The 13,315-nt window shown below is 39.7% G+C and overlaps 1 protein-coding gene across 2 annotated transcripts in view; it reads left to right on the forward strand.

Annotated features, from left to right (window-relative positions):
• The window catches only part of fhl3a (four and a half LIM domains 3a), a 63,544-nt gene that overhangs the window by 14,120 nt on the left and 36,109 nt on the right, over nt 1-13,315 (forward strand). Inside the window, exon 1 of one of the 2 annotated variants that reach the window (XM_088327054.1) lies at nt 5,284-5,611. The exons of the other annotated variant lie outside the window; for it this stretch is intronic. Within the exon in view, the coding sequence (XP_088183180.1) occupies nt 5,529-5,611 (83 nt within the window). The 5' untranslated portion in view covers nt 5,284-5,528. Of the gene's footprint in view, nt 1-5,283; nt 5,612-13,315 lie in introns of those variants that run through there. 2 annotated transcript variants of the gene reach the window in all.

Here is a 13,315-nt window from a genome sequence, read left to right on the forward strand (position 1 = left end):
ATGTCATATAATTAACGATAAAAAACAGAAGTACAGAAGTGCAGAAGTAAATGGAAGGAGACCAAGAGGAAGGCCGCGATTGACGTGGATGGATGGTGTTATGAGTGTACTGCAGGAAAGAGGTCTAAATCTAGTGGAAGCTAGAGCCCTTGTTGGTGATAGGAATGAGTGGAGTGGTGTTGTAAAAGGATAGTGGGATGTTTGGACTCGTTCTAAGGGATGGGCAGGGCACCTGTATGATGCGGCAGGGGTAAACCAGTGAAAGCTGTCGGGCCCTGCTGTTTAATAAAAGAGTGTGTTGTGTCACCCTGACCCGAGTGACATGGCTGCTTTCTTGTGTCCCGTTTCATCTGGAGAGACGAAAGCATGACCAACTTAGGTGCCGAGGTGCCTCACTTGTTTGGGTGTTTGGGCATTTGGTTTGGGCATGGTCATTGCTCCCCCCCCTTTTTTATTTTCTTTGTTATTGTATGTGTTTGTCTTGCTGTCGGTCACCCATCTTGAGGGATATGACCAAGGTAAATGGATAGATAGATAGATAGATGGATAGAAAAGTAGATAATTTAAAAAGTTATTACACCACCCCAACACTCGAAAAAATGTGGCGCTAATGCAATGAAAACGCAAGTTCCAGACCAACATTCACAAGAAGAACAAAGTGACCAGAACCAGCCAATCATTTCACAGAAATAACGGTAGAGCTGGTCACTGCTATTTATTTCCCCTTTTTTATTTTATTTGTTATTGTATGTGTTTGTCTTGCTGTCGGTCACCCCTCTTGAGGGATATGACCAAGGTAGATAGATAGATAGATAGATAAATGGATAGAAATGTGGATAATTAAAAAAGTTATTACACCACCCCAACACTGGAGAAAATGTGGCGCTAATGCAATGAAAACGCAAATTCCAGACCAACATTCACAAGAAGAACAAAGTGACCAGAACCAGCCAATCATTTTACAGAAATAACGGTAGAGCTGCTCACACAGAGTGAAAACGAAATGACTAAAAGATTGTCAGAATAAGTGATTAAGAGACAAAGGATAACACCCGTCATACCCACTCAAAACATGCTGGAATAGTCGTAGACAAAAGAGGCCCCCCACATTCAGTTTTTTAGAGGTATTTTGGCTACTTAGGAGTTTGAGAGAAAAAAGACTTTGTGGCGTTGTGCAATGCAAAATTTTCCAAAAACGTGCCAACACGACAAACTTATTCCACCATTTAAAACCATATTGCCTGCTAGAATACACTGAAGGAAAAACAACTTAGTCCCAAACAAGTGCTAGAAAACGTTCAACAAGCATGGGCCATTGAGTATCTTGCCCAAACAGAAACAAATGACTAGCGTTAACAAAACTAAATGTAAAATAGTCAAATACGTGCTAACTAGACTCTCTTTAAAGTGTGATCAAATCGAGATGTATTAAAATAAATTTTTAATCGAGATATGGGAAGGAGGAAATTGTACATTTGAAGCAATTTTGACACAAAAAATATTATAAAAAGTAAAAAAGTAGTAATCAAAAACATCCACTCATGACTGGTTCAAAATGCATTCTCTCTCCTGAAACTAAAGCCTGATCAATTCACCAGGGGAAAAAACATGATTCATCTTGCATGATGGAAACATCGTGGACCATTGTATCCGAGTAAGCGAAGCAATTCTTCTCGGTAAAAGTAAGAAGTACCGTGTTGTAAAACTGCTATAGGAAGTTCTTTTTTCCTAAAAACAATCAAAAGTTAAGTGGAACAGATTGAACTTAATAAAAAAAAAAATATATATATACAAATAAGTAATTATTTTTTGAGTACCATGCGTATGTGATATGACATAACCCCTTCTTGTGACTGTCTGCTATTATTTTTTACCTTGCTTGAAGTAAAGTCGTGTTACTTCCCAATGGAAAATCAGCCATGGTAACTGGTGTCATTTTGGCAAGTTAGTGTGTTTTGTCGATTGATTGATAGACGAGCTTCCCCAGCCAGTCTGTGCTCGTTCATACACTTGGTAACCTTTTGTAAATCAGGCCTTAAGTGAACTACGTCGGAGTGGTGCAAACATCCTGGGCCCAATGTGATTTGCAGTTTGTGAACACGGTATGTCAAACAGTGCCATATTTCACAATAACCATTGGCTGGAGCTTTTAGTCGCACTTCAAAACGCGTGGCGTAGCTTCTTTCTCATTGGGGGAAGGAAAAGTTACTGGAATTTTTGCCGACTAAGTGATATGTTAAATAACGGAGAAGTCGCTCACTGAGTAAACGGCGCAGGAGGAGGCTTGCCTGCTTTGCAGCTGTCACCACATTTCTCTAAAAGTAATCATTTGTAGACTCTATTCAGCAGGCCGGTTGGTGGGCCGAAAACTGCCGGTTGCTAAAATGTGTTTTAAAGCCCCAAAAAACGGATATGCGCCTGAAACGGTATTACCTAAGCTCCTTCACACCGGCCAACTAATCCATGTTTTCCCTTATGGGATTTATGAATGAAATGTAATTGTAACCTTCACTTGACATGTACGAGTACTTCAGAATTAGTCTGCTTTGGCTTCGAAATCCACCAAAATATAATTAAAGCACTACTTATGTATTAAATATCATTAAAGCACTACTTATGTTTGATGAGCTGTACGAAATTTTGAAGGTTTTTCCTCGTGGCTTCCATTTCCTAGCTTGTATAATCATGGCAGCCTCTGACAGCTCGTTCATGATGCGCGTGCAAGTACATGCATTTCTTAGTTGAGTTCAAATAAACTCTTCTTTTTTTAACGTTTTGAGGGTTTGGGTTGATGTTTTAACTTGACGAGACTTTTCTCGCTTTCACCATGTTCATGCTACACTGAAAAATATAAATACAATAAAGAACCTGCATGACGTCACTCAATGAGTAAAGTTAATGAGAAAAAATTTAGCTTTCTACTGTTTTAAGAACACCTCTACCTTTAACATTTATTTATTTACGATACCAAACTGTATGTAACATCCTACATGCCGACTTTTCTTGTGTAAATTTTGTGTAAATTATAACTATAACCTTATCTTCCTTGTTTTATAACCTTATCTTCTCTGTTCCTTTATCTTCTTGGGTTTTTTACCTCACTGTGAATGTGTGAAACTGGAGTGTCATGCCCAATTTCGTTGTCACAACATGTTAACCCATTTTGTAACAATGACAATAAAGGTATATTCTATTCTATTCTATTCTATTCTATTCTATTTATACCTGTTTCAGCTGGTTTCAATTTTGGGCTAATTTACTCACCAATTTGCCAGATCATACGGTCTAAAAAAATCATTAAGTGTATGCAAGACTCGTCCCTTATAGAAAATGATGATGCAGCTGTTGATGGGGAAAGTACCTGGTCGAAAAGAGGTTTAAACATTTTTTAAGTCACCATGATCTGTCAAAAAGACATCTTTATTAGGTTTAAAAGTGGAAAAAGTTGTAATTTGTGAGACAAATTGTACAGAACAACATCTGTTTATGGATTAAATCTAATCCCCTTCGAATGGGTTAACAGTAATGTATTCTTAGCCATCTATTGAGACCAAATCGTGTGTAAGACGGACCAGACGAGATGAAGATCAAAATTTGAATTTGTGCTGTGCTCTTTGGGCAAGACTTGAACTAATAAACTGTCTAGCCTTTAGCATTTCTGTCTTCCTGCTATTTGGGTGCGTGGTTAGATCAATACCAGGTGAAATAATTTCTGTTGGGACTTTAAATGATCTGACAGAGTTTTTAAATACTTGAATCTTTACTCATCTGTCCAATTATGTCCACTGCACCCCATGCAGAAAAATTGAAAATTATGTGTTTTGTTGAAAACACCAAGTGGACAGGAACAAGGAACCACAGAAAATAACAATGGCCACTGACTGTTTTTTTAGGAGTCATCAAACTTTTTGTAGCTGAGATGAGCTTCTTTTTTGTTACTAATCCACATAAAAGGCTACCAGTTTACGATGCATTTATAAAATAACATGTTTTTACTATATTGGTTACTATGTTATTAAACATTTATTACCTAGTTTGTATTACTATACGTAGGGTTAAAATAGACTTAGTGACTGAGTGATTTACATAAGCTAATTTTAATAAGATGTTTGGAAGAATTAATAATGTATTTAAAGACACTGATCATGCCAATGATTCATCATTGTCACGACCAGAACATCGGTGGACCCAAATAAGTAACATTTCACACAATGCTTTATTAAAGAATCGGGGAAGTCAGGGACAGGGGAAAAGACAGCGATCCGGTGCTCGCTGGACCGGTGGAACAGGAAGCCCCCGCAGCCGATGACAAATGCCGAGGAGGACAGGCGGGGCCGGAGAGCCGAGACAGGGTCGTGGACCGGACAAGTCGGTCAGCCGGGAGGGGAGAACGGAGCATGGTCGGGGATCGGAAGCAAGTCGGGCAGTCGGGACGGGAGACAGATCGTGATCGAAGATCGGAACAAGTCGGGCAGCCGGCACGAGCGGGAAGCCAGGGATTGGGGATCGATACAGTAAACTGAATCAGGTTGGATACGGGCAGCCGGGACAGGAGAACGGAGCTTGGATTGGGTATCGATACAGAAAAAAGATCGGGATCAAAACGGAATTCAGAGTCAAAAGTGCTTGCCTTGCATGCGCTGAGGTTTGCTGACAGACTGACAAGGAGTGAACAAGAATGACGTGTTTGAATAGGAGGAGAACTAATTAGGGAACGCGTAGGTGAGGGCAATTGGTAAATCATGACAATCATGCCAGTTAGAAATCAAATTTCCTAAAAAATAACAATGAACCATCATTGGTGGGGCTACCTTGTCCCCACAGGCATCATGTTGGTGACCTCTGCTATGTAATTTATGTTTCTGAGTACACCCCATTGCATGCGCTTTGAGGTATTTTTAATTAGTCAGGTTTTGGCAGGATTGTCAACATTCTCCTCTGTGGTCCGTCAATCCCAGAAGACATTCATTTCTGCTTTAAGGGGAATTGAAGAGTTACAGTCATCTGTTTGGAGTTTTGGAGTCCAAATGAAATGGTTTTAGTGGCAACTTGATTGAATAAATACCTTTCGGGCATTGGGGCATAGGAAGTGATACACTTCTGTAGTATCCATCCATTATCTGAACCGCTTATCCACAGTAGGGTCGCGGGGGTGTTGGAGCCCATCCCAGTCATCTTCGGGCAGTGGGCAGGGGACGAGGAGAAATCAAACTTGAAACAGGTAGCCAGTCTTTTATCCATGTTCCTATTGTTTATTTTTTATTTTTTGGACAGAGTCTGATCAAATATTTAGTTTGCAGTCTTTACTTGAACAATGTTGCAAGAAAGATTAAATCATTAAATCTGCATTCCTCTCAAGGGTCTGGCAAACATCACTAAATTGTTTGCATCTCGACGGCGTTGCTTCATACGTTAATGATTCCACACTGAGCACTTTCAAAGCCCGTCATGGAAGTGAGATCAATGAGCAAAATAGAGGCCAGACGTTGAGCAAAGCGAATGGAGAGAGGGTCTATGACACAAGCGAAATGACTTCACCATTGAAGTATTTGACACCCCTTTCTCCCTCTTCTCCCAAGCAACAACACCCGTGCCTCATCCCGTTTGCATGGTGAGTGGAAACAGTTTAAGACTTTAATTAACGCTAGAGAAAGAACAGAGGTGAAGGAATCTGAATTGACAAGTCATGCATGATTGTGGTAATAATCAACGGCTGCGTGATGATTGGCCGGGGATGGGGGGCTTAACTGAAAGATTGTGTTTCTCTTTAACCATTTTTGTGGAACTCAAACATGCATCTTTTGGAAGTATCTACCAAGAAAATAGGTGTGAGGATTAAAATACAGATGATTAAATCTGAATTATGAGAGGTATGGCCTGCATTTAGATTATCAGGAGTGTAGTATTTGAAGAATCAAAATCCTGTCATATTTGTCATTCGTGTATGTTATATTTATGGGATCCGTGAACCTTGAATGTGAACTATATGTTATATTTATCTCGACTGGAACTCAAAGACATTGGGGGGACATAGGCTCCAACGATGGTTTTCTACTTCTAAGATTTAATCATCTTAACGTTTATTCTTTCTTGTATTAAAGCTATATTATGTTGTTCCTTGAAAAAAACATAAGAAAATTCATTCTCAAAATGAGTAAGCTTGTCCTACTTAGCACATGCTAGATTTATTAATCCTTTTTAGTAATATTTTCTATCTTGATTAGAAAAGAATATCAAAACAGCCAAAACGATCTACGATCTATCAGATAGAACAATTCCTATTTTGGTTATACATGTTCTTATTTTGGGCAGCACGGCAGCGCAGTGGTTAGCGCTTGTGCGGCACAGTTCATGTCATGGGAACCTGTCGTGGGTTCAAATCCAGCTCCAGACTTCCTGTGCGGAGTTTGTATGTTCTCCCCGTGCTTGCGTGGGTTTCCTCCGGGCACTCCGGTTTCCTCCCACGTTCCAAAAACATGCATTTCAGGTGAATTGGCCGGTCCAAATTGTCCCTAGGTGTGAATGAGCGAATGAGTTGTCTGTACCCGTGTGCCCTGCGATTGGCTGGCAACCAGTTCAGGGTGTCCCCTGCCCACTGCCTAGAGATGGCTGGGATGGGCTCCAGCCCCCCCGCGACCCTAATGAGGATAAGCGGTACGGCTAATGAGATGAGATAAGATGAGATGTTCTTATTTTATCTAAACAACAGCAACAAAAATCCTGTTTTCTGGCAATGTGGAGGTTTATTTTTATTTTTGCAGTGTAAGCATTTCCTTTAAAGGAGGAATTAAATATGTAAATAAATCATTTAAATTGCAAACATTTTATATGCAATTTATATGTATATTTGTATATGTTTATGTATGTGAAACACAACCCAAAATTTCACAGATCAGGTTTACGACCATGCAAAAGAATATGAATTTGGTACAAGAATGCTAGGTTTTCCACATCGTGTCTGTGAAAAAAAACTCTCAGCTTCAACTGTCACTCTGTAAACTGTATATCAGGTTACTCCAACATGGTGCCTGCATGCACCAGGTAGCCCCTTTAGAACACCTAAGTAGCCCACGAACAGGTTTTGGAAACAGCTCAGAAGTGATGGGTCAATGTGATTTTCCAGGAAATTGTATTTCTAGATGGCATGATATTTTAATGGTTGACTCACCCTAATTTAACTCCTAATAATCGCAGCCTGGTAAAAACACAGTAACCACATAATAATAACACGTTAAGATGTGATATTAGAAATGCATATCAAACTTGTAGCCTTTAATGACAATCAGTAACCAAAAGTACCGGTAGTTTTCAGCTTCAACGAGGTTGGTGACCCTTGCTGTATATTAATTGAATTATTTGGAAAAAAACAAATTAACCAAAAATATAAAAACATATATGCCATGAAGGATCCGCCCCATCCTTTCATGTTCTAAATGCGTGGCAGTAACTACGTACAGTTTTTCATAAGAACCCTGCCCTTATCAGTTATCACCAAAGCACCTGTTTTACCTTTTTTTTCCCCTCTCACCATTTTTGCCTCAGAATTTTGCATTTTATCACTCGTAATGAATTAGGTATGGAAGACAAATGGTGTTTTGCATGCTTGCATGATAAAGAAAACGTGTGCAGCCTTAGAAAGATAAGAGGCTGATGGATTGCAATTCCGCTTTGGCAAAGTCGACAAAGTAAGGATCCTCAGTACTCATGCCTCCGGAGACCTAAACAAAACCACTGATAAGTCCACTGTGATCTATTCTATACTAAAGGGAGTCCTGCCTTTTGATAGCAGTAATCAATTTGAGGTCATTTCTATGTTTACATATTCCATTCTGTCATTTTTAAATCTTGGGATTAAGTCAACTAAAACCGCATTTATGGTTCTCACAGGACCCTAATTCAGTCTCTTGTGTGTATGTGTCATGGACAAAACTTGAAATCGGATATTGTCTATTGCTATGGTAAATCAAAACCAGCTATGAATTAGAAAGCAGCAATGTCAATGAGAAGGTTTAGATGCAGGCAATAATCGGAATTGAATGGACTATTGACAGTATTCCAATTGAAGTTTTAGTCCGACCAAGTATCCTAATTGCAATGGTTATTTTAAACCTTTTGTTTGTGATTGCTTGTGCATTTATACGTATTCAGGTAATCTGGTTTATTGTGCGTACAGACAGTTTCCCTCTTCCGGGATATTTTTATGACGAAAACCACAGTAGGATTTGCCCACCCCCCTGATGGGTTTGCTCATGGACAGCATGTACAAGGGGTCATTCGTTTGACACTAGCTATGTAAACATTCTTTTGGGTTGATCCAATCAGAGTGAAACAAAAGGCAGTTCTGTGATTAGTTTGAGTGTCCTGGCGCTATGATTGTATTGCAGGACCTCAACAATCTGTGAGAAAATCGGCAGAATTCTGTGACGCAACGACGCAAAAGTCGAAGAGTTATATTGGACGGGAACACTGTATTGTCCATTGTGAGTCTTAATAAAAACCGGCTGATCTTTTGAAAGGCTGCGATGCCATTAAAATGTGCCATTTGAAAAATGTAGTAGAACAAATAATCATTCAACAATCCACCTCATTAGTTTAAGGCATGGGTGACACATGGAGTCAAGTTCTCTTCACTGCAAATCAGATAAACTCAGCAATAAGTAGGATCTGCCAAGCATAGATCTTAACTGAGGTCTAAAAAAAATCTGGAACAGTTCCACAAGTAGGAAACAGTAAAGGTGCATGGCAGAATGGATTACTGTCAACTTTTGAAGTGACCATTCAAAAAATTGGGGCGTGCCGGCCTCAATTTCTGGACAGTAACATCCAAATAGAAGGGTTGAAGGTCAAAAAATGACTCTTATCTTCAAGTGCTTTAACCTTAAATGTTACTATTGAGGTATTGACAAGGTCATGTTTGGAGGTTAAAAGTTTCTTGTCTCTCAAAAAAATTATTACCTGAGTTGGAACAAGTAGTTCTTAGCGAGCCATTCTTGACCTTAAACCGTTGAATTCCATGACTGTGGTAAATCCTCTTAAACCGGGTCAGTCAGGGTCTCTCGCTGTTTTTTCAATGTTGGCTGTCAAGTGTGCCGTCATTATTGATGATCCACACCTGGAACTAAAAAAAAAAACCCATCTGACTTTGATGCTGTAACTTAGCGCCGGGTTCTTTACTTGGGTCTTACTTTACAGTGGAAAATTTAAAAATGTTGCATTTGTTGAGTAGACTTCAGATGGTGCTTGTTGTGAAAAGTTTAATAACCACTCATTTTTATTGTGAGAATAGCCAGCGATAGCAAATATTAGTGGTTTGTTCAAAGGGAAGTCCCCACAAAAGTTCTTCAAACAAATGGTGGCTGTTTGTGTATGCAGCTGTTGTCTGTCTGTTGTTTCCCCATTGAACCCTTCACCCCACGACCACCATTAGAACGTATGTGTTATTTTTTTTCCTATTAAACTAGCTACAAACATTGTGTGCTTGCATGCTTGTGTACTAGTGGCAGATATTCGTCTTTATTATGAATTAGCGTAAATCCCAAAAGGCTATTGTAGTCACATAGACCAGGATTAGTAAATTATACTCACCCCCAAAATAGTTCGTCTTCATTACTAAGGCAGTTCAAACCATAACTATACTGCAAACAAACCCAGGGCATGATCATATCCTGTAACTTATTTTACATTATTGAATTAAACGGAAATGGTCTAATTGTCTACAAGCATACAGTACTTGACTTGATTAGCGTTTTAAGATAATGCCTTTTGTCAGTAGCCTAGATGGTAAGGCGCCCGCTTTGAGACTGGGAGGTCAGTGGTTCGCGCCCCGGCTGAGTCATTCCTAAGACTTAAAAAGTGGTCGGCGGCGCCCTCTGTTGGCTGCGGCTGCATCGGCTCGCTACAACGGGTCAGGTGCAATCGACATTTCGTTCTGTGTACATTGTTACACAGAATGACAATACAAGGAAATTATTATTATTATTATTATAATACTTTCTATTTACCCTGGTTCCAACTGGTTTCATTTCAGGTGTGTAAGTAGTGCATAGGTATGTCTCTAAGATGCAAGTCTGCTCTTGGTCGACGTCTTATACATTTTCGTCTGCTTTTGGTTTGCATCACGGCACCATGAAAATGTCAATTCAATATGTTATCGTCTGAACAAATGTCTACTCTCTTCATTCAGTTCAGAATCTCTTGTGCTTCGTAAAGACTTTGTCTTCTGTGATACAATACTGTATTTTATGTACTGTAATTATTCACCATTGGTCCCAAGACTTGCAGTGATGCTAAAGGGAGAAGCAACAAAATGATGAACACAGAAACAAAGCTAAGAATGATCAAATATGGAAAAGGATCACAATTGGCTACCTGTTTAAATCCAGGCTCAAAACACACTTCTATTCTATAGCTTATGAATGACCTGTATTTCATATTGACAATATCTGTGTATTATTTGTTAGTGCAACATCCATTGCAGCCTGGTCATCCTGGAAGGGGAATTACTTCATGTGCGGTCCCTTCTCAAAATTTTTACATTTTCCTCATGTTGAGGTTTTTGAGTTTTTCCCTGCCCTCATGTAGGTTTTAGATCAGGGGATGATGTGAAATTAGTCTGTGGTTTGCAATAATCTGTGGTCTGTGCAGCCCTTTGAGTCTCCTTGTGATCAAGGGCAATACAAACAAGCATGACTTGACCTTTCGCTAACATTATCAAAAATAAGGAGATGAGAAATAAAATCTCTTTAGCAAGGAAATCTTCTAAGGGCATGACAATCATTGCGAGTGGAAGTTATAAAACCAGTTTTTATTTCAATCTATTGCCTTTATCCCCTCCACACCCACCGACTAACTCCCCTGTACCGAGATGGTACAGTGTAACCTCACTAGAGCTTAGTGAGGTCACACCAAAGGTAAATATAATTATTGTTAATGTTAATTATTATTGTTAAGGTTACTTAAATGCATTTCATATTTACAGTACAGTACGTACTTACTAAAGGTGCTGTATCTAATTCAAAAAGGGATGCTTTTCCCATTATTGGTCATCATCGACACAGTACAACCCGTTTAATCTAGGGGAACAAACCCCTATCAAGAAAAAATACCCTGGAGAGAGATGGGTGCCTCCTGGTTGTACTTGCCCAAGACACACTACAGTAAGTGGTGCGCCGATGACCCAGGTGGTTAAGGGGTCTGTGAACCATTATACACTATTTTGCTATTTGATGTTTTTATTTTGGGTACCAAGTGTTCTGAGTTAATTACCATAGGTTTCTATTCCCTGGTGTCCTGCAATTTCACTTTGCTTTCCCAAAATTAAGAACATATGACCTAAATTTATAAATAGTATTCACTTGATTCCAAAGCAGTACCCAAGGAGTTTAACGGTTTTACATTTAACCCTCCAAAAATATGTGAGGTTTAACAGCCTAATTACTAAGCTGACACATTTACTCGTCTGCCATTTGAACTGATTCCCTGAAAATGCATTGCAACTCTCAGCATGCATCGATATATGCATTCTTCTGTTTTTTTGGGCAAGGCTTATTCGTTTGCGTATGGCCGCAGCATCCCGCAGCAAACTAGCTAGCCAAACAAGCGGGGGACGTCACCGGCCAAAGATTTTATGACGGTGCGGTGAGAGGATGGTGTTTGCACGTTGCCGCGGTGATCTGCCTGAGTGATGAAGCGGGGGGGGGGGGGGGGGGGAATATGGCACTCGTGTACTGGAAATGACTTTTGTAGATAGTAATGCAGTTGGCTGGCAGGTGACTTTGGAGAATGTCGGCCAAAAATGACTTGTTTTTTTTTAATGAACCCACCTTTAGAAGTTAAGAGGAAAATAAGAGACTGAACTCAGTTATGGGTAGTTTCCCTTTCACCGAATATTTTCCTGTTAGGGCTACATAACTTTCCTTCTCAGTGTCAGTTTCTTACAGAAAAAATGTGACAATTAAAAAAGTGTCTAAATGTAACAATTTATTGATTTCCAGAAAGCCACTATCAAATACCCCTTCTAGATTCTTTATAAATCAAAAGTCAGAAAATAAATAATAACACTTTAAATCTTTTAATGCCATAACTTATAAATTTGTTTTCAGAAGCAGTGTCCCTGAGTGCCAAAACGTAAAAATATGTTTTTAGTTATTCTTTTTAAAAAGGGTTTGTCGCTGCTCATCGGGAGGTATCAACCCTCTGGGAATGATTACAGTATGATAAATCACCATTAGATCAAAAGAGTGGCTTTGAGCAGAATTTTGTCCACACTCTGAGAAAACCCAAATTCCCTAGTGTTGCTTCCTTTTTCCGGCGAATGAGTGTGTTTACGTGTCCCCATATGCAGAGTAGGCTTAATGAAGCTGTGTGGGGAAAGTAGCAAATATATGGATGAATAGTAATAGGCAGTTAGCTCCTCAACAGAGTTTAGTTCTTTCAAAAAAGATGACCAAAACCCATCATCATCGTCTGGTCAGAGAAGGATGACGATTTGTGCAGTTGCCCGAAGGAACGCAATATCCATGGTGACCGAAAGTTCATGCATCGTTCATGCATGCATTTCTGAATTTTATAAGGAATAAACTTAGGGTCTTGATAGAACATATTCTTACTGCAAATTCATACAGGGGGAATGTAGTAATGTATGCTTTCTAAATAAATTCTTCTGGAGGAATTAACCTTCAGGGTCAGCTCCCATCACCGCAGCTGCGAGCCACAAGTAATTGCAAGCAGTTGTGTCGGTGTGCATGCCGTATGCAGGTCGTATTGCTGAGTCGGCGGCTTTTTGAGACCTTCGCCCCACACCCTCTTTTCATCCAGGCCTCTTTGAGCTGAAATAGCATCAGGAGACTAACAGCAAATATCCTTTTAAAGGTATTCCCAAACAGATTTTTTTTAATCAAGCCTCAGAACGCGTGTTCCTACCCACAATTATGCAAAAATGTTGCAAAATTTTCCTTGCTCTGAGGGACTCAAGAAATTTGGTCTAAAAGATCACCGATCTGTTTATTCACTTTCGAAATGGTAAATCCCGTTACCACAACATGTAAGGCAGCTCTAAATTGTTGTAAACAGCGATTGCAGAGTGCTCATTTCTCCTTGGAGGAATTGGAACTTTGCTTACGCTGTCGTTGGGGGTCTTTTGACTGTTTTTTCAGAGTTACCAGTTTACCTGCCGCTGTTACAAGCGTGCGATCTTTGTATGCCTTCTCCTCCTTTTAGGTAAGTGGCTGTGGCTTTTCTTTTGTGATTTTCACTGCATGTGTCGTGGTTGGTATGAGTTTGTCTGGCTATCAAGCCTTAAGTGTAGTGACTACTG

This window comes from Urocampus carinirostris, chromosome 2, assembly GCF_059441175.1.
Source record: "Urocampus carinirostris isolate Australia breed hairy pipefish chromosome 2, RoL_Ucar_1.0, whole genome shotgun sequence".
NCBI lineage: Eukaryota > Metazoa > Chordata > Actinopteri > Syngnathiformes > Syngnathidae > Urocampus > Urocampus carinirostris.